Source organism: Pomacea canaliculata, linkage group LG4 (assembly GCF_003073045.1).
Source record: "Pomacea canaliculata isolate SZHN2017 linkage group LG4, ASM307304v1, whole genome shotgun sequence".
Classification (NCBI taxonomy): Eukaryota; Metazoa; Mollusca; class Gastropoda; order Architaenioglossa; family Ampullariidae; genus Pomacea; species Pomacea canaliculata.
The window spans coordinates 15,528,128-15,550,442 of NC_037593.1; the positions used below are offsets into that span (position 1 = coordinate 15,528,128).

A 22,315-nucleotide genomic window follows, 5' to 3' on the forward strand; every position below is an offset into this window, starting at 1 on the left:
GTGAAGTGTTCGAAGGCAGTAACAATAAATTAGTAAAACTTCGAGCGAAAATGAAAGTTTAATAAGTATCAAGATACATTACAAATATCTTAATCACGTGTAAACAACCTTTAAAATGAGGCAGCTGTAATATGTTTTAATGCAATTATTTACAAAGCTCGTGCTTCTAATTAAAGAATAAAATAGCACCACTGGGTGCTTAAATGAGAAAAATAATCTATTTATTACTTCACATAAAAAGTTACAAAAGCAAGAAGCTTATTTTTGCTTAATGACAATTTACTGTATGGATTGAACGATTGGTGACAAATTCTGTTTGGTCTTTTGTTCAGAAACAAGGGTCTTCTTGTCACTTGCGTAGTCCAAATGCAAACAGCCCAGCGGCGATGGCGCTGAGGACACAAGCGATAACAGAGAGGATGAAGCCATACCCATAGTTGATATCCTCAGCAACTTCGTTTGTCATACCACCAAACACAGCAAGTTCCGCTACCAGTAATAAGGCTAAAAGAAGAGAAAAACAAAAATGATGACGACTTACCTGTTAAAAAGGAGGTTTTTACAGATTGATAAAATATTTTGTTTGGCACGAGTTGCTACGGGTATGCCACAAATATAAAGATAACATTCATTCTGCAACATATAGACCACCTAATCACAGTACTAAATATTATTTCTAAATCCTCTACTAGTTAAATTATTTCATCAAAGAAATATGTTTTCAAACATATGTGAAAAAAAAAAAGATTTAATTGTAATCATTTCACTCAGTAGAATATTAGTGTGTCGCCATCACTAAGACAGTCAAAGGGAAGCAACACAAGCATTAAATTGGACGAAGGGTTTCAGTATAGCCTCCCTTGTCGAGCTGTGCAACTTTATTGGGTACAGTGAAATCTCGCTACTATGCCATCTACCGGGACCGAGAAAAAGTGACATAGTAGCGAGGGTTCGTAAAAACGGCTTTATTTTTCAAGTTATCCGTCAGTCCAAAGCTCTCAAGAATCGTCGACTGGCGCTAGCTGTCTGCTCTCATTTTCCCCCTCACCTCTTCATCGTCCGCCCCTCCCAACCATATCTACGCACCTGCATCCTGTCGCTAGTCGACCCCCTCCCGCTCTCCCTCTGTCACGTGACTGTCACCCGGCCAGCGACCACCACCCCCATCGCCAGCCTCCACCCTCCCTGTGTGCGTGCAATGTTCCAACCCACCTAACTGAGATGTCCCACAGTACCATATACATGTAATAATCGAGCACTGCGCGGAATTTCACAACTTATGCCTTTTAACAATCACACAATTGTGGCATAGTAGCGAGAGTAGGTGGGGGCATAGTAAATTTATTTTGCATTGAATTTATAGTCGGGACCGAGCAAAAGTGGTATAATACCGAGAGTGGCATAGTAGCGAGATTTGACTGTATTTTCCCTTTAAATACATATTTAAATAATTCTGGCGTATTAATGACACATCACTAAAATTTTCTTACCTGAGGCAGCGGACGAAGCAATGCCACCCAAAGACAAGTTTCTAGTGTTATCCAGGAGAGCATGTAGAATTCCAAGAACCAGACTTCCGGCGATGGTCAACAGTCCCAGGATGGAGAACGCCTGACATGCCTTCCACCAGTCTAAAAAATCGACCCAATTGTATTTTAATGAAACGCTCTTGAATTACGTTTGTATGAAAATTACATTGAATGAAATATACTTCCCCCCCCCTCACCACCACGCGCGAATTAACACACACGCAGAAGGCAGTGCACAAATACAAGCGTAAAAGAAGACAAGAGGAATGAAGAACTAGAAGCGATGGAACAAGAATACTTACGTGAATTAATTTCTCAGTGATGTCTTAGATTTTATGCAATCCAAATATGCATTTTCTTTTGTTGCAAAATAATTTAGAAAAGAATGAATATGTTCAACTGTCGACGACGTGATATACTTGCATGCCAAATGTCTGTCATTTGTGCAAAATATTAGTCAAGAAACGGAAACAAGTTACAAATGATCACACGACTGACTGTAAATTCTGAAAGGAAGGGGGGGGGGAAGTAATATCACTTAATTGCAGGTTGCCGTCTCTTTGAAGCGATCATATTTTAGCTCGCATGCGCCTCACCTGGACCCTCGGAAAGGTTCCCACAGCTGCCAAAGTAGCAAGAACGGAATAGACCATTTTCTGTATAATCATGGGCGAACCAGCCGGTTCCCGCTACAGCCACAAGCTGAAATATCAGGGCCACCCCACAACAAGCGATCGCTCCACAGACAGGAATCTTTGGCACCTTGATGGCCATATTTCACTTGTTTCCTTTTTACAGTTGCACAAGATTTTGATGTACTTCGCAAACAGAAGAAAAACCACTTTGCGTCCGATATTTCAGACTTTGAATACTTTATTTGTTGAATTTTTATCGTATTTAAGGTCAGCATCCTCGAAGAATGTTGCAGATGTCAGTGGGTCACGTGACGACATGTAGCAGGTTATCAGCGGTTGGTTGAAGTGAATGATGAGTCCACATGATAAGCACGTGATAAACGAGGAAACACTCGCTCAAAGGCTGACCTAAAACACTCAAAATGCTATAACTTTAGTTCTTAGTGTCTCTTAAGTTGTTCTATTGATGTTATCCGCTAGTTTGGAGAATTATGCATGCATACGACCTTCACCCATCACGTTACGACCTTCACCCAGCAAGCATGTTAGGCCACTTCCGGTTTTGCTGTACTCTTAGCATTTTTCAAGAATGAGGGCTCTTACAAATAAAAATGATAATCGAATTTGCTGTGTACCTCAATGTACAGTTAAGGCCTATAAATGTCCAACATTGTCCTTCCATGAAATTCCAAAGGATGAGCAAATGAAGAAGCTTTGGCCTGTAAGAATTCGAAGAGACGAAGGACCCCTCTTTCGGGTAAGCGTGATCGAATTTCTAATCACTATTAATCGTTTTCTTCACTCGCTACATCACTTCTTCTTCATTCCATTTTGACCATCGTTAGCCAGTCGAAAGATTTAAAGTTCTGATTTTAGAATAATTGTTGTTTTCGTAATCTTAACTTACTGCATATGGGCATAATTTATATTACCGAAAACGTTATCGCGCATACCAACATACATTTTCTGAGGGAGTACATATTATTAAAGTACTGTTATATTGAAATGCTGAGAAAGGTGGACATATATTACCAATTTTATTTTGTAGTAAGTCAAAGTAAACTTGTGCATATCGCTATAAGAAAGGCAAAATCATAAGTGCAATGCACTTATGTGTTTTGGTAAATGTTTATGAAAATAACAATTCATTAATTTTTTTTTCTCAGATAAGAAGGTGGACAAAGGTTTGTAGCAGGCACTTTGTGCCAGAAGATTTTCGCCCTTTACCCGTAAAAGGAAAGCAAGGAGACTAAAGCCAGATGCTGTACCAAGCTTGTTTACATGGAACAACTTTCAGCGTGGGAAAGAGAGAAAGCAGCCGGCAGTTCACCATCTCCTGTCACTAGCAAATATCAACACCAATCAGAGGTAAACTCACTTAAGTTGAATTGAAATAGTGGATGATCTCAATAACAACAGAGTGTGATTAAGTAATATTTTTTTTCTTTATAGAGGATATTGTGTTTAGCATGAGAAATGTCAACAAATTATAGTTGGTCAAACATAACTTTAGATAGAAGTAATGGTTATTTTAAGCACATTCTGATCCTGTTCAGTTAGAAATAAAATAAGTTGAGAACTTTCAGCTTTGACTTTCCTCTCACAAGCTGTTCATATGATGCATCATTTTAGAGCATTTAGGGCCAGGCATCACCACATTTGTGTCATTTTACTAATTCACTTTGTGAGATCTTTGATAATTGCTTTTCCTTCTGGGTCTTTTTTTTAATTTTAGCATACAACTTTGCCACAATTGTCAGAATTTTGTTGTCTTTTCAGTCCATTCATTATTGATTACCTATTCTCGTTACACTACATCAGAATGTGTATTTTCAAAATGTATAAATAATAGGATCAGATGTGTAGTGCATGGAGATCATTGTCCAAATCACATATAGAAATACAAAGATAAATGCAAAGTGACTTTTATTATCAAATTAAATTTTTTCATTGCTAAAAATATTTAATAACATAAACAAAGAACAAGAACATCAATTGTGTCATTATTATTTAGACATTTTGACTATCGACAGGTGTCAAAACATATTTTCAGTGAACCTCTTTTTGTCACATCACACCATCAAATAGCAAAAAAAAAAAACTCTTCTTGGATAGCCATGAAATGAAAAAAAGATTGGAATATCAAAACATCTTGCAAGCGGCATGTTATTTTATGAATTTAATAGGTTAACTTCTGAAGTTACTGCAGGTTAATCCCTGTCAGTGTTAAGTGAGCTGTGCCAAATCAGCCATTTCACGTGGTAAAATGTTTTTCCTTTTCAGCAAAAGGGGGATGCAAAGCCCACAACAGCGCCTGCAACAGCAGAGACAGAGTCTGCAACGGCAGCGGCAGAGTCTAACAGCAGACGACCTTTCTGTTGAAGAGCAGCTCTCCTTGGCAAAAGAAGAGAATAAAGTTCTTCAAGAGAGGATACGACAATTAGAACATCATTTGCAAATGGAGAGCAGCAGAAAAATCAAAAACTTTGGGTTAGAACGTTTTTCACAAGATGATGGAAAAATAGAGTTTTACACAGGATTTCCAAATTATAACACATTAAAAATATTTGACTCCAGCATTGTGTCCCTTTCTATCTGAACAGATTCTTGCTGAGTGATCTGAAAAAAAAATTGAACTCCATAAAGAATAAATGCACATGTGGATCTTGGGCTATACCTACCACTTTGGAAGAGAATATACAATAGTAATTAAAAAGAAAAAAATTCTTTTAAAGCAGGCTTACATTCTCCATTGTTTATGACACCATCCTTACCCATTTAAATTCAAATGATGATCTTACAAAATTATTGTTTATTATCAACTTGCAACTTTTTAAATCCATGAGTCACATGAAAAGGACAGCCAAAACTGTGTGCTCTAGTGCAAAAGGGTATTTGGTTTGTTGTTGAAACTTTCCCTCAAAAGGGTTTCATCATAAACTGTATCTATGAGTACATAAAAGAAAACATGATAAATAAAAATGACTGTATACAGTTTGAATGTACTTTCCACTTTAAAAATAAAGTGTATCTAATAATAAATAATGGGTGATATTTTGGAAAACAAACTTTGAGCGAGTTGAAAAGGTCCTTCTTTTCTTCTGATAAAGAAGGAATTTCTCCTGACATGACAATCTGATTCCTTAGGGGAAGGTCATTAAATGCCTCTGCTTCATTTATATTTATGAAAAAGTTATCGTGTATTTTCTGTTGATGATCCACCGTACTTCCCCTTCGATATTTTCCGTAGTTTGTTTTTTACCTTGGAAGTCTGCTTCTTGCTTATGGCAAATGGAAATAATCCTGTGGAATACAATGTTGTAATAATCATGACTACATTAAATTTTAAAAGATGTTATTTATTACTTGATGAACAAGAATAATGTCTTGAAAGCACAGTGGTATCCACTTGATATTTACTGCTCATTCTACTCCAAATGGAACAATCTGCTCTGAAACCATTTCTTATGGCATATGCATATAAAGAAATTTATCTTTTGTACGCCCTTTCAAGAATAAATAAATGTTGAATGTCTCTTTTTTGCGTGTAGACACTTTGTAAATGCCATGAGTTGCTCAGTAGGAGGTATGTGTGTACTAAATATTCATGATTATCATTATTATAAATGTAACTTCATTGCACGACTACACAAACCAAAAATGCTGCATTGGGAAAAGGACGATTATTATACTCTCTCTCTCCCCTCTATTAACTTATATTTTCACTATGTCTTTTCAACAATAATTTTAGCTTATTTTGGTGAGAAGAAAATGTAATCCGTCACTAACTTCAAGTGTGTGGGGAATTCCTGATTTCGTGTACGATCTGTAGCACCGAGATGTTGCTCGGCAACCATCGTCGTATGGATTCGGTGCAACTATATGTTTTTTAATAATGTAATAAATGTGCATAGTAAAACAGAAAAAAATCATAGGATCAGATAAAAATAATATATAGCTCATATAATAACAAAACAAAGAATGTAAATACCTGGATAGATGCCAGTTTACCGAAAATGTAAACAATGCAAGTTTTCACCCCCACTACTTAAAATTGTTTTTCTCTCTCATCAAGATATACCTCAGTATATTTTATAATATATTTATATAAGAATATACTTATTTTTTTGCAATTATATTGTAAAAGACTAATATAGTCAATCATACATTCAGGCAATAAGTTTCGATAACAATCGCACATTCTCAACCTGGCTTTTCTACTTACCCAGCACGTTGAATAAATATTTTTCGGCAAAATAGTTGTATCCACGGTCATGGTCGTGGTTTGCCGGTCCTCTGGAACTAAATGCCTGGATATCTCCGAACGAAATATTAGGAATAGACTGCAAATTTCGACAGTAATCTAAAGAGGTGTTTGACTTTTGCGTTTCAACCATCTTCGAAATACTTGGACAGGAAGTAGCGAGACGTGCTTACGTCTGCGCATATCTTTTCCAGCACTTTATTACGAAAAGGTCCATATGATGCCACCAACGATAAAATTACTTCCCGCCCTGTCAGTTAAAGACGTTATACAGAAAAAAAATTTGCACATCACAAAGAAGAACAATTGTTTTGATCGAGATTGTTTTGATTGTAATATAAGACAAGAAGAACTGTTTGATTTGCTTGTCTCCGTGTTCGTTTGTGATGAGTATGCATATGCTTGTTATTGCTGACTATTGATTAGCAATATGCGTAATGGAGAGATGCCTTTAGCTAGGATATTTCACTATTATTTTTTCTTACCTTTAGCGTAGGACGAAGATATTCAGACTTCCATTGATATAAAGGACAGCGCCAGAGTAAACCTTTCACCAGGAGAAGGAAAGACAGACAGTGGAGATTTGAATGCAATGGCTTGGTTTGAGGACCAGTGCTAGGTCATTAAAGTGATGTGTGCCTCCCTACCCGTCCTGATGGAACACAACATCTGATGGAACACAACATATATCTCTTTTCTCGTCACAGAGGGGTGACCGGGTGAGGTAAACGAAGAAGAGAGATGGAGAGTGAAAGAGAGAGAGAGAGAGAGAGTATAAAACTTTATTAATTCTCCTCTTCTCTCACTCTCTAATTTTATGATGCGTATCTGCTTTCGCAAGGTCTTGCTGGAAACTTTAACCGTACAAAAACTCCCGAAGAGAAACACATTGAGACGAATAAAGTTGCTGTACATTTAGATATAATCATTTTTGCATACTGCTCGTCATCTAGTAAAGTTTATAGGAGTTTCGATATTTAAAATTTATTTTCTAAACAATGCTTTTCTCAGGGTGATTATGACTGGTAAAGAAGGCATTAAGATAATATAATTAATCCTGAACCGCAGGGCTTCTGCTTACGCAAAAAATTGCGTACAGTACGCATTAAAAGTTCGGAGGACCCCTTCAATTTTCGTCAATGGGGTCCCTTTCAAATTTGGGCGAAGAACAGGGACCCCTTAAAAATCTGAAGAAGGATTCCCTGGGACCCCAAAGAATTTAGCCTTAGCAGAAGCCCTGACTGAACCTATTCGCACGGGACTAATTTGTGTGTGTCGACCTGTGTGTGCAGAACAGCTTTAATTTCTTTCCCTTAGCAAAGCTATATTATAACTGTAGCACTCTATCGTTTGATCTTGAAAACCTGAATCTGCTGCTGTCTCATTATAACTAAAAAAGATTATAATTAAGTGAAGTGTTCGAAGGCAGTAACAATGACTTAGTAAAACTTCGAGCGAAAATGAATGTTTATTAAGTATCAAGATACATTACAAATATCTTAATCACGTGTAAACAACCTTTAAAATGAGGCAGTTGTAATCTGTTTTAATGCAATTATTTACAAAGCTTATGCTTCTAATTAGTGATTAAAATAGCACCACTGGGTGTTTAAATGAGAAAAATAATTTATTTATTACTCCACATAAAAAGTTACAAAAGCAAGTAGCTTATTTTTGCTTAATGACAATTTACTGTATGGATCGAACGATTGGTGACAAATTCTGTTTAGTCTTTTGTTCAGAAACAAGGGCCTTCTTGTCACTTGCGTAGTCCAAATGCAAACAGCCCTGCGGCGATGACGCTGAGGACACAAGCGATAACAGAGAGGATGAAGCCATACCCATAGTTGAGATGCTTAGCAGCGTCGACTGTCTTAGCACCAAACACAGCAAGTTCCACTACCAGGAATAAGGCTGAAAGAAGAGAAAAACATAATTGATGACGACTTTCCGGTTAAAAGGAGGTTTTTACAGATTGATAAAATATTTTGTTTGGCACGAGTTGCTAGGGGTATGCCACAAATATAAAGAAGACAATCATTCTGTAACATATAGACCACCTAATCACAGTACTAAATATTATTTCTAAATCATCCACTAGTTAAATTATTACATCAAAGAAATATGATGTCAAACATATGTGAAAAAATAAAGATATAATTGTAATCATTACACTCAGTAGAATATTAGTGTGCCACCATCGCAAAGACAGTCAAAGGGAAGCAACACAAGCATTAAATTGGACGAAGGGTTTCAGTATAGCCTCCCTTGTCAAGCTGTGCAACCTTACTGGGTATTTTCCCTTTAAATACATAGTTAAAAAAATTGAAAAATATAAATCTAATAATAAAAATAAAATACAAATGCGAGTCATGTGAATAAGTTACTGTTCTGGCGTATTAATGACACATCACTAAAATGTTCTGACCTGTGGCAGCGGACGAAGCAATGCAACCGAAAGACAAGACACTGTTATCCAGGACAGCATGTGGAATTCCAAGAACCAGACTTCCGGCGATGGTCAATAGTCCCAGGATGGAGAACGCCCGACATGCCTTTAACCAGTCTAAGAAAAATCGACCCAAGTGTATTTTAGTGAAATGCTCTTGAATTACGTTTCTATGAAAATTACATCGAATGAAATATACTCCCCCCCCCCCCACCACAAGCGCGAATTAACACACACAAAAGCCAGTGCACAAATACAATCGTAGATGAAGACAAGAGGAAAGAAAAAATAAAAAGGACAGAATAAGAATAATTACGTGAATTCATTGCTCAGCGATGTCTTGGATCAATTTCGAAGGGAAAGAAGAACAATTTAACAAAAGATTACAAGCTAGAAATCCAAACCACACATCTTTATTTACATAACAGTCAATGAGACTAAGCTTCAGAGCCGACAAATAAGGCTTCCTTCACAAAATAATGTAAAACACAAGGAATGTTTGTCTTAGGAATTTAGACTCACTGTGCAAAGTCTTATTTCTCCAACTTTTCTCCAACTAGTTTATAGCATTTTAACTAAATTGATACAGATATTTAAACTTAAGGGAATTTTTTTTATGCAATCCAAATATGCATTTTCTTTTTTGATACAAAATAATTTAGAAAAGAATGAAAATGTTCAACTTTCGACAATGTGATATACTTGCATGCCAAATGTCTATCATTTGTGCCAAATATTAGTCAAGAAACGGAAACAAGCTACAAATGATCACACGACTGACTGTAAATTCTGAAAGGAAGGGGAAAAAAAAGTAATATCACTTGCAGGTTGCCATCCTTTAGAAGCGATCATATTTTAGCTCGCATGCGCCTCACCTGGACCCTCGGAAAGCCTCCCACAGCTGCCAAAGATGCAAAAACGGAATAGACCCTCTTCTATACCATTGCCGACGAACCAGCCGGTTCCCGCTACAGCCACAAGCTGAAATATCAGGGCCACCCCACAACAAGCGATCGCTCCACAGACAGGAATCTTGGGCACCTTGAAGGCCATATTTCACTTGTTTCTTTTTTACTGTTGCACAAGATTTTGATGTACTCCGCAAACAGAAAAAAAACACACTTTGCGTCCGATATTTCAGACTTTGAATACTTTACTTGTTGAATTTTTACCCTTTTTGAAGTCAGCTTCCCCGAAGAGTGTTGCAGATGTCAGCGGGTCACGTGACGACATGTAGCATTGGTTATCAGCGGTTGGTTGAGGTGAATGATGAGTCTGGACACGTGATAAACGAGGAAACACTCGCTCAAAGGCTGGCCTAAAACGGTCAAAAGGCTGTAACTTTAGTTCTTCGTGTCACTTAAATTGTTCTATTGATGTTATATGATGCCACCAACGATAAAATTACTCCCCACCCTGTTACATAAACAAATATTTGCACACCATAAAGCTGAACAATGTTTTTGATTGTAATATAAGACAAGAAGAACTGTTTGATCTCTATAGACATGTGTATTTATGTTCTGACATTTCTTCTTATATTACTGGTTTATGTTGATGCTCATGTTTGAATACTTGTTTCTCACAAACTTTTTATAGGCTAGCACCAACTGGTCTCCATTATCGTCTAAGCTGAAAGAAATTCTTGTATAGAAATGTTTTTCGATAGTTTCACGCTTTAAACTTTAATTTTTTTCATATTTGTTAGAAAATACCACTTTTTTGAGTAGATGTTTGTGGTGTTAACCAATACACCGTACTAGCATTGTTTCAGTCCGATAAGACCATGTACAGGAGAATAAAGAAATATTTAGTTCATCAAGCAGACCCTTGGAAGAAAATGATACTTTTATTTCCAGAACCATCTGAAGGAGAATAAACGCTCAACGGTGGATTTCCCAATTCTCTGATTTAGTATCTCTTGTGTCTAACACTTAAAGTGAAGTATAACCCTTTCAGGGAGGCCAGGGATTGTTACATCTGACCTACATGAAGACTCAAACGAAAAGAATGAGAGGTTTGAGGAATGTCAACAAGCTAGAGGTATCCCGTGTTTAATGCTTCGAGCAAATTCTAGCTGAAGTGCACACTATCATAGAGAGTTGTAAATTAAATAAGGGCCATCATGGCGAAAATACACGTGCACTTGTGAAGCAGGAAGAAGAAGTTTCTCGAAACAGCTTTGAGTATTCGTGTGCATTTTATACACACGGACTGTATACCCTACCCGTTCAGACTGAGTGGTTTAAGACTTTCTTTGTGTATCCACCGTCCACGAAGTTTTACTCTGTCAGCTTGGTCATCCTCACTTGGTTCTATAAGTCTTTCATTGTAAATCTCATCACTTTTTCTTGCATCTCTTGGTTCCACATCCTCTCCCAAAGGAACAGGAACAACCTTGTCTACCTTGTTAATATCCGTTTTAGGAACAAGGCAGAGGAACTGGGGAATCTTTAGTAATCAGCAGTTATGAATCCCTTAGCCTCTCTGTGATCACGTGTTTGCATTGATTTCTCACTCTTGCAGTCTGACTGTAGGTATGCGATGGCTGTATACAGAACCAATCGTCACTGCAACTCATTCATTCCATGTGCCATTCGTTTGATAAACTCTACTGGCCGTGATGTACATTACAATGTTGTACTAGACTCAGGTGATCTAAGACAGTCCGCCAAATGTACCTATTGTTGCTCCCTGTGTGTGTGTTGAAAAGAGAGGGAACTTATTCACTGTCGTCAATTTGTATATGTATGTACTTATCTGTACATTGCTAGCATATGAGCAACATATATAATTGCCTTTGTTGATTAAAAAAGTTGTATTGTATTATTGTATTATTGTAAACGTTGATAGCTCGTTGTTGAATTTTTGTTCTCCAGAACTCGTGTAGTTAACTGAGTGGAAATACTCATACACAATGATGTAATTAAAAAAGTTACTAGGAGTACCTGAGTGGTGAGCTTAGTATTAAAGCTGTGAACACGTTTTATAGACGCAGCGTCTGAGGCAGGTTCGAGGAAACAAGGGTCAAGTGGGGAGGGTTATCAGTGAGAGAATGTCTCTAGGAACACGAGGAAAGGTGTGTCAGTAAAAGTGTATCAAGGAAAGGGTGTGTGAAGGACTTAGGCTGAGATTCGAACTGTCAACTTCGACTTACAATTTATAGCTTTCTTTTTTTTTATATTATCAACACCACGCCCTTCGTTGGTTCGCAATGTGATAAGAAGATTGAACGAATTGTGTGTGTGATGTATGTGTATAACTGTATATATATATATAGCTATGTATATACCTACACTTCTTCAAAGAAGTATTTAAAAACAAAACTGCTTACGCAATGCATTTTGTATATAAATGACATAAAGAAAACATAGACTTTAGCACAATAACTTTTAAATCAGTTTTAATTGTAAACAACGAAACTAAATCTGCCTCTTTGAAGGCCCTGTCTCAATTATGAAAAATTATCTTGCATTAATCAATAAAATATACAGTTCCTGTATTGCACTGCCAGGCCGTACTAACACACCATGTCATTGAAGAATCATCACACGCAGTCTCGTATCAGCTGATGTGAATTTTTACACCAAGCCCAGGTACTTATTGAATATTCTCTATACAACGAAATGGTATTGGTGAATTTCCATTTGTGTATTCTCTCCACTTTTCTATACCTCTCAAAGTATGAACAAATAATTATTGATGTAAGGATCAAATGCATGTATATATAAGTATGTGTAATATAAGTATGTGTCATATCTTATTTGCTGATCAAGTCACTAATCTACAGCTCTTACTTCAGGTGATTTGAGCTTAACTTGATAACCAGAGTAATGCAATTAGTGAGGAAGATACAATACCAAAATTATAACTTTTAGTACAAAGTTAATGACCGTCAAAAACAAGTACATAATTTTTGTTTGAAAGCCGATTGTACAGGGGGTAAAATTAGTTGATGTGGATTCTTGGCTCGGCACTTGTCAGTTAGCAGCCAGTGTCAGGTTCTGCTCATTCATAGAGCGACTCTCTGCCCACTCCAAACAGCACACCGGCGATTGCACTGAGGACACACGCGATGACTGAGAGGATGAAACCATATCCATACTTGGGGAAACTGAGAGAAGCCGCCTTAGCCCCAAACACGGCAAGTTCTATGATCAGGAAAATGACTGCAACAAAAATCAGCAATGATAAACGTTTCTACGGTTAACGAGCTTACATTTTTATAACACAGAGCGAGCACAAGTTTTGTAAATGTTTGCCTTTCGGCTTGTCAGGATAACAGTAGTGCTCCACTTTAACTATTTGTATTGTTGCACATCCATCTAAGCGAAATCCCTTCAGTTCTTCTAACCTGATCACAAAATAAACTTTGGAGTCCACCGGGGTTAAAGCACAGCAAAGAATGACAATGGCTGCATGTTATGAAGAGCTGGCACATCACAAAACGTGTCCTTGCCAAGAAACGCCGAGAAACATCATCTATATTCATATATCCTGTTTATTTTTCATACCGCCATCGTTGACTGGGTTCGACGTGATATAGCCTGAGGCACGTGGTCAAGCTCGAGCAACCAACCGTCGTTGATTGGGTGAATCTATGAAGTGTCACCTGTGTCACCCGTGCAAAACTGTCTTTTACCCGGATTGAGCGTTGAGGTAAACAGCCGTGACGTCACGGGTATGACTAGATTAGAAAGAACCGAAACAGGGTGGATGTCTATGTACTTATGCACAAATAAAGCTCTCTTCACTTTGAAAAGTCTTTGATTATTCACTGTAGTATGAACACTGCGAGGCCTTATGTAGGTGGCACCGAGTTGAACCGGATGAACAAATAATTATCGATGGCAGTGTCAAATGTGTATATGTACATGTGTGTATATATTCGCGCGTGTGCTTCTGCGTGCTCTGCTTAGGTTTGAATATGTGATACATACTCTGTGGTTAATCTCCTGGACAGAGGTGTGCGGCAATTGGCTCTGAACAATATACTTGTGCTTATTTTAGTAAAAGAAGGAGAAAGATTTCTTATATATATTTCACTGATGTTTTGTACCATGTTGTCAGATGTACAATACAGCAGATGTCGCTAGCTTTTGTTTTCTTGGTTAATAAGGAATAAGTCTGATGAAAGGGGACAAGTGTTTCTCAGGGTACTGTTGGAATGTTCAAAGTTTTACTGCCCCTTAATCAATATATTTATTTTTCAATGAATATCATTCGGTCCCAGTTCTGCCTGGTCCAATTTTTTTTTTTCACTTTTTACGCCCGGGCATAAGTTGACAACGAGTTACAGATGCTCACCCAAACACACGCACGCACGCTAGCACGAAGATAAAACCATTTGAAGTTGGCTTTATTTTGATGACGAGTATTTATTATGTGTTCTTTGTTGGCTCTTTAAACAAAAAGTGCAAATAATGCTTCATCATGCTACTTATCGTCATAGATGTGAATGATTGCTTAAATGGTGGAGTGGATGTAGAGCACCAAACTCTACCCTTTGTATGTTTGCAATAGAAGCCTCTACTAGTGAAGGAAGGCACAAAAAGATAGTCACACAATAAAAATCTCGATTCAAATAAAGCGTGCTCGAGTGGGTGTTTTGTGTGTGAGAGAGAGTGAAAGAGAGAGAAAGGGACAGTGACAAAGCTTAACAATTTACTAAAATATTAATGCCTGACCAAGTCTCTAGTCTACAGTTCTAACTGAAGAGGACTTGAGTTTGATTTGATAACTAGAGTGATGCAATTTTTTTACTTAAACCCTCATGCGAGGAAAACACAATAGCAAAAATAGTATTTTAGTACAAAATTAATGACCATCAAAAACAAATATATAATTTTGTTTGAAACACGATTGTACATGGGGTAAAATTAGTTTATGTGGAGTCTTGGCTAAAGTTCTGGCATTTGTCAGTCAGCAGCCAGTGTCAGGTTCCACTCATTCATAGACACCCTTTCTTTTCCCCACTCCAAACAACACAGCGGCGATTGCACTGAGGATGCAAGCGATAACTGAGAGGATGAAACCATATCCGTACTGGGTGGTACCGAGAACAGACCGTCCACCAACTACCATCTCAGCCCCAAACACGGCAAGTTCTATGATCAGGAAAATGACTGCAACCAAAAACAGAAACAACGATTAAAGTTTCTTTGAATAAGGCCCTTATGTTTTATGGAATTATGTTCACTTCTTACTATCCCCTCCCCCCGCCACCCAAAAGAAAAAGTTTGTAGACCTACACCTAAATAATCTCCTGAAACACATACATCATATTCAGAATCAACAAACATGGCAACCACTTAGATGAAGACATACAAAGACACGAAGATTATTATCATGAATTGACTATTGTCATTATAACTGCTCTAACAAATGTTTATTTCTCTCGTTCATCTAAGGGGGCATAACTATGTCATGCGACAGTCACGGGTGTTCCCCGTACTTTATAGCCTCCCTTGAGTAGCGCTTCATTCTCACAGCCTTTGTCTCATAGCTATCTCGTTAAAAATTGTAACATAAAATAAACAAATACAATGTATTTTTTATTTGTAAGTGTGCATAAATCTTCAAATATTTATTATGAAATGATTTAGAGAGATTCTTAAACAAGGAGTTTAATCTGATTTACAAATTAAGTTATATGATAACAGCGTGAAGTATTTCAGAAGCACACAGTGATCGTGAAATACCAAGACGATTCTCGTGGAAAGATTTGAGTATATATCTCAGACTGACCTTACCTACTCACCACCTGATTAGCACACGCTGCATGTAATAAAGGGCAAAGTGAACGCGAACACAAGCATGTGCGTGAACGCGCACACCTCGCCTCCCATAAAAAAAACCCCGGATGCACACTCACCAGAGACACAGCAGCAAGCGATGCCAGCTGAAGCCAATTCCTTGTTATTTTCCTTGAAGAAATGCAGGATTCCTAGAGCCAGACTTCCTAGGATGGTCAACAGTCCCATGATGGAGAACGCCTGAACCGCCTTCCACCAGTCTAACGAAGACGAAACAACCAGATAAACACTTCTTCTGCTGAGTTTTAATCTTAGAAAATAGGTAGTAAAACTAATAAAAGAATTTTTTTTCCAAACTGCCAATTATTGGATCTGATGTGAGTGGTAAAAAGGTTCAACGAAATAGTTTCGCTTTGGGGATGTAATGAAGTATTTCTGTGTAGAGAATTTACTGAGGGATTTGCACCACAGATACAAAACTCCAGTGGTTTCAATACAGTATTTTACACCAGGTCTTAGCTACAAGACCCTATCATACCATATAGAACTAAGAGATTCAAATGTCTGCACTTTGCGTCAAGGGAATTTAGAGAACACTTGTTCTTTGATTGTATTATCTCAACAAACGTTTGGAATGATCTCTTTACAATGTTAAAAGAAAAATGTCTTCATTGCGAACTTCTAGAAGTAAATAAACAGCTAATTATATCTAGAGTTTAAAATGAGTTTATATTAGAAAAGGTATTCAGTCTTATTTTGATTATGGTAAAATTTTATATTTAGCGAAACAGATGTGTCAATACTCATCTTAGTGTGAGATCGTATGTAATGAAAGTAAAGAAAAGACAGTAAGCGGACAAATATTACTATACAACTTATTGCAAACCATACTTTTTGTTACTGCAGTGGTTACCATATAAGCAGTTTCTTTCTACATATTGAGATAAATAATTGGAACCCAAGCCTCTGAACATTACATACTTTTGTTTTCTATCAGGGATTTCAAAAGAAGTCAGAAGGCAATCATATGTTGTGTGGAGAGTCGTTTAGGGAAAACAACAACAAAACAAACAAACAAACAAACAAACAAACCAACAAGCACCCATGCACTGACTGATTTACAGCAAGTAGAAAAAAAACACGCAAAAACACAACAACACCACCACCACCACCACCACCACCACCACCACACACCACCACCACCACCACCACCACCACCACCACCACCACAAACTTATGAACAAAGACGGATTTACGGCAAATTAAAAAAAAAAATCCCGCAAGAACTCAGTGTGACTGTAGGGACGGGTGCTGGTGAATATTCTAAACCCCACTTTACACAATAATTATGACAGTTGGCTGGCCTCGCACCACAGCGGTGTGCCCTTGACCTCGCGTCAAACATTTTCTCCCAACGTCCATAATTCCTAAGGTCATTTCGACCTTGTCACATCACATGCAAATATACTAACCCACATTTTAGGAGTTAAGCTTGTTTTTCTTACTGTGCACTCATTTCAGGAGCAATCAGCTTGGACGTGGGGTATATAGAAGAATCGAATGGAATCGAATAATTTTTTGTTTAGTATTAGAGTGAAATGTGTTTCATATCGCGGCTATCGTTTTAACCCTTCCACATGGAAAATCAAAGAGAAAAAGGTATAAAATTAAATACAGTGCCACGTAACAGTCATTTTAAGGTCAAGAGTAGACTGATTCTTACCTGAAGACAAGCTGCTTGTGATTTCCACGCAGACGCCAGACGCACATACACGGAACAAACCAAACTGTCCAGACTCACTGACCACCCACCCGGTACCCGCTACAGCCACGATCTGAAATATTAAAGCCACCCCACAACAGGCGACGGCCACACAGATGGGAATGTTGGGCACCTTGAAGGACATCTTCCTCGGGTTACCTTGCCAACACAAATTTTGTAGCACACAGTCGACACAAGTTTTACAAATGCTTCCCTCAGATTTCTATTTTCGGTGTGTACCTCTAAGAATGATTCTTGATCTCTTCACTTTAGAAATTTCTTATCTTGCAGAATGACCTAAACAGTTTCCGTTAGCTCTTCTAATCTGATCACAGAGTAAAGTAGGCTTTCAAGTCCACCGCGGCTACAATCACGGCAAGGAATGACAATGGCTGTATTTTATGTAGAGGTTTTATGATCACACAAACGTGTCTCTGGGCGAGAAACGCCCAGGTGCTGTGATCCTCCTTCATTGGCCAGTTGCATCTGTTTGACGTCATGGTTAACGTCTTCGCTTGAGGTCACGTGGTAAGTTTATACAACATTTACCAAGTACTAGCGATGAGGAAATCGAAAGGATTTCGCAAGGTCTCTCTTAGCAAATAACCGAGAAGAAAAAAGTAAGTATACTCTCCTCACTCCTTGCTTTTCAATCCATCGTTTTATTGGCTGGAAAAGAGAAGAGTAATTTTTTTTTACCAGACATATTTTTCTTTGAGCTGTTTGTAGCTGGAGAGAACGCTTTGTCTGGTTATTAACTGTTAAGTTACTTTCAGTGGAGGATAATTTAGTGGAGGATAATTTACTTTAAAAAGTGTTACCTGTATCTCAAAGGTATCTATCGACCTAATATAAGGCTAACTCTCATATACCCTTGTACTTAAAAAAAAAACCCAATGTACAGGTTAGATGTTTTTCCCTTCCCCGCTCAAAGATAAAGATATAGTTACCTCGGAGGCAATGATGTCATTCTGGTCTAGCAATACGGTATAAGGATACAAACCTGAGGCATTACTTTTAACACCTCTGAAATATGAAATGAAGAAAGAAAAAACCACAGCTGGAGTAAGAAAAAAGAGAAAATTTGTAAATAATGTTCACGTAGCCTGGGGCTGAAGGTTAGCTGAATATTACACACATGGAGGATGTTTTGAAATATGTGTTGCAAGGAAGGAGAAGAAAATTCCTGGTGTGAACAAACTATCCCATTGCAAACTTCTGCTGTGCAAACGTCTCCTCTGGTATGCAAATGCGACAGCCATAACTATTTATCACCGGGATAATGTTTGGAACAATAACTGTGCAGCCATACGTTTACCTGTCGCTGATGTTATCACGTCATCAGTTCAGGTGAGGCCGAGGTCCTTCCTGTAATCCATGCCTGTACTCTCCATATTATTACCGCCCTCAGCTTTTGATGGGCATCCTTGTTGTTTTACAGTGTGGGCTTGTCTGTGCTCAGCGGATGCACAAAGTCGGGTGAGGCAGGTCACGTTCACTGAAGTGGATGTTGCTTGAGGATGTTGTAACCGAACGCTGTCAAAGATGGTAATAAAATGAGGCATGGATATTCTATCTACTAAAGATCATCATCATCATCGTCGTCGTCGTCGTCGTCGTCGTCATCCTCCTCCTCCTCTCCTCCTCCTCCTCCTCCTCCTCCTCATCATCATCATCAGTGACTTATTATGTCCCAACCAAAGCCAGGTTCAGCGAACTTTACATACTCGAAGACATAAAGATACAAATTCTGTGGCTTTTTCGGTGAAGTTGATGAAAGGCCAGCGTCGTTGTCATACCAGATTACATCCTGTTCATAAAACAAAATGTTGATAAATATTTCGCAATGCAGTGGTGCGGATAAGGTGAATCATGAGAGTTTAGTCCGCACAACTCAGATATTTAAACAAATTTATTTTCACAGCTTCAGTTTATAAATCTTTATCAGTATGACATTTCCAAAAATGTCTTACATGGTTGATAGCTGGGTGATTCTTATCTGCACTGACGAGTAGTCTTGTGTCTGACTGAGAAGGTGATTGTAGCAAACAAGAGCCCCGCTATCTTACTGCGGTTCTGGTCTTCTACTGTGGTTGCATCTCAAATCGTCCGCACGTGCAGCTACTTGAGACGAGAATCACACTCCGGTGAGCCGATGACGTGGTAACCCGGATGTAGACTGGCGATAGCTGAGAGGACTGGTCAGACATGAGAGGAAAACTGTTTACAAGTCACAGACAAACTGTAGGAGGATGGAACTGAAGGTACCCAAGATTCCAGTGTGTGTGGCGATCGCCTGTTGCGGGGTGGCCTTGTTGTTCCAGCTGGTGGCTGTGGCGGGTACCGGCTGGCGTGTCAACAAGCAAACTGGTCGAGAAACCGGTTTGTTCCGCGGTTGTGTTTATGGCGTGTGTAGCGATATCGTGAGCAGGATTATGCCAGGTAAGACACACAGAATCACACAACTACATATTACCTGGATTAAGCCAAAGACAATCACGAATACAGCTCTAAACTCATTCGCCCAGTTCTCAGGAATCGTATGCTGGTCTTCAAGAGAGCTCACAGTCTGAGGGTATGTTTCAAAAGCTGTATAGAATTAGAAAAGTATATTGAGATTTAAAATGTATCTGTTCACTGAAAAAAGGTAACTATGTAAGTGAGAATACTTTATTTAAGATTGGTCTAGAGAAGAATGATGGTTGTGATTACTGTAGATGTGTAAAAGAAAACATTCAACACAAATTTTTTTGGAAATGTAAATATATCCAAGATTTTTGGCAAAACTCTTAAAATTATCTTTCAAGAAAGACGCTGTACTAGATTGAATTTTACAACCCATTCAAATCTGTTTCATTTGTCTCCCCTTAGACTGGTTCAGGGCGACTCAGGCGTTCTCCATCCTGGGATTCTTCGCCATCGCCGGAAGTCTGGCAGTTGGAATTCTCCATGCTGTTCTGGAAAATACACGTGTCCTGTCTATTCTCGGCATTGCTTCGTGCGCTGCTTCCGGTGAGTTGAATGCGCTGAGTTAGCCACACCGCTTATCTTCTTTATATTTCACTATATACATACATACACACATATATTTTTTCACTACTTTTACAGTCCAGACTAACTGGTAACAGCCCTTTCAGGTTTAGTCAGCTAAAAAAAAAACCAAACCAACAAAAAACAACAAAAAAAAGACAACAACAACAAACAAACAAACAGTAAACAAATACAGTGATAGCGATGATGTAAACCAGCTACAAGTGTTATATTTTTTAAAAGCTTCTTGCACTACTACTTTCTTTCAGCCAATATCCCCCGAAACTGCACAAATATTAAAGCAGTATTTCTTAAATTAAAACCAAGTCAACTAAAAAATATTTTACTTAAGGAGGCATGGAAAAATAAAATAAAAAGAGTTGACCTCAACCTGTTCAGAGATATTAAATATAGTCTTACCAATCTTCTCAGCTATAACCTCTTTATCTTGACTACAACAAAGCTTATCATTGGAATGAAGTAATGTAACTAACTTTTAGAAAAGTCCTTTCAGATTTTTTATAATTGTAAGTATTTGGTGGTCTAAAATAAACTAAAACTAACATTCTTGTATCACCAGACGTTTTGTATTGGGTTAAGATCTGGATTTCCCGACGACTGGCTTATAATACCGATAGTTTGTCCTTTCATCGGAAGGAAAAAGACATCACTACAATCATCATGATTCATTTCAAACTTTTTTCCTTTTGAGAAGCTTAATTTAGCCAATTGTTGATATTCAATTGATCATAGTTAATGCGTACACTATCAACTTTGCTGTAAATCTTTATTAACTATTAGCCTCAGTTTTTTAAAACTCACCTCAGATCGCAGGAGTGTTGCTATATTTGTATGTGTGCTGATCTTAATTCACTAATATTTCTGTATCCTGGCCATTAGTAATGTAATAATTGATTTAAAACAGGGCACATGAATTATTTTGAATGTGATTGTAAATTAGGACATTCGTTTGAAAAGGACGGATGCACGGAAGATAAATTATAGAGAAAACAGCTTGAGCATGCAATGTTTCTTCTGTTTTCTGGCCTTTTTTTTCTCATTGCAACACCTTGCAAAAAGACAGATTGTGTTCCAAAGCACGTGACAGGACAGGCTTCTGAAAGTGGTAACAAATAGCATGTTATGAGCTTCCCACAAGCTACAGACATTAAACTAGGGTTTAAAACTTTTTAAAGATTCTGTAAACTTTTTCAGTGCTGTCATGCTTAAACAATGTCTTTGCATGAACGTATTATCTGAAATATTAAATTATCACAAACACACACATCCCACCTTACTTTTATATAATCACCTTAATTCACTTGCCAGTGACACGTACAGTTGTAGACAACTTGTCACGACATCAAGGCTAAAGGTCGATCCCACTGAAGTATATAGTACATACAATAAAAATGTGGTGCAAGTAAAGAAACATGGCTTATAAATAATTTTAACCGTTTACTGTTTCAGTCGGAGCCCTGTTAATTGAAGTTGCTGTGTTTGGAGGTGGGGTGGGTAACGACATATATGATTATTCCAGCTTCGGCTACGGGTTCATCTTGTCTGTCATCGCCTGCATTGTCAGTGTCGGGGCTGCAGTCTGTTTTGCAATAGAACTTCGACGATATAACAATGAATACATTTCTCTCAGTTAGTTCAGATGTCATAGCATACCATAACATACCTAAATAAACCTTTCGCTTTTACAAATGTTGTCTTGTTTATTTCTAATTATTTCCGATGTCCTTGCACTTGGATAAACAATCGTGTTTAATGCCGCGTCACGTGGATGTGTGATCATTTGGTTTATCATTTATTTATTTCTGCTTTAAGTGAGCAACAGTTACTCAGTTCCATGTGCGAAAAGAGACCCGTATCAACATCCCTTCAA

At 37.9% G+C, this 22,315-nt stretch overlaps 4 protein-coding genes and 1 long non-coding RNA gene across 5 annotated transcripts; 2 read left to right on the forward strand and 3 right to left on the reverse strand.

Annotated features, from left to right (window-relative positions):
- Positions 1-39: 39 nt before the first annotated feature.
- LOC112562221 (lens fiber membrane intrinsic protein-like) lies at positions 40-2,458 on the reverse strand. The gene is made up of 3 exons (XM_025235318.1): positions 2,126-2,458; positions 1,491-1,631; positions 40-504 (listed from the first exon to the last, which is right to left on the reverse strand). The coding sequence occupies exons 1-3, from the start codon at positions 2,301-2,303 to the stop codon at positions 350-352; spliced, it is 474 nt and encodes a 157-aa protein (XP_025091103.1). The 5' UTR covers positions 2,304-2,458; the 3' UTR covers positions 40-349.
- A 242-nt stretch (positions 2,459-2,700) lies between these two features.
- On the forward strand, positions 2,701-5,707 carry LOC112562223. The gene is made up of 3 exons (XR_003098815.1): positions 2,701-2,921; positions 3,331-3,532; positions 4,448-5,707. It is a non-coding gene; the product is annotated as an uncharacterized LOC112562223 (long non-coding RNA).
- Positions 5,708-8,187: 2,480 nt separating this feature from the next.
- LOC112561574 lies at positions 8,188-9,930 on the reverse strand. The gene is made up of 3 exons (XM_025234137.1): positions 9,753-9,930; positions 8,857-8,994; positions 8,188-8,342 (listed from the first exon to the last, which is right to left on the reverse strand). The coding sequence occupies exons 1-3, from the start codon at positions 9,928-9,930 to the stop codon at positions 8,188-8,190; spliced, it is 471 nt and encodes a 156-aa protein (XP_025089922.1).
- Positions 9,931-14,235: 4,305 nt separating this feature from the next.
- Positions 14,236-17,855, reverse strand: LOC112562225 (epithelial membrane protein 1-like). Its single transcript, XM_025235323.1, has 3 exons — positions 17,356-17,855; positions 15,752-15,892; positions 14,236-15,002 (listed from the first exon to the last, which is right to left on the reverse strand). Exons 1-3 carry the CDS (start codon positions 17,537-17,539, stop codon positions 14,824-14,826), a joined length of 504 nt encoding a protein of 167 aa, XP_025091108.1. The 5' UTR covers positions 17,540-17,855; the 3' UTR covers positions 14,236-14,823.
- Positions 17,856-18,149: 294 nt separating this feature from the next.
- On the forward strand, positions 18,150-22,301 carry LOC112562224. Its single transcript, XM_025235322.1, has 3 exons — positions 18,150-19,836; positions 20,266-20,406; positions 21,895-22,301. Exons 1-3 carry the CDS (start codon positions 19,647-19,649, stop codon positions 22,077-22,079), a joined length of 516 nt encoding a protein of 171 aa, XP_025091107.1. The 5' UTR covers positions 18,150-19,646; the 3' UTR covers positions 22,080-22,301.
- Positions 22,302-22,315: the final 14 nt, after the last annotated feature.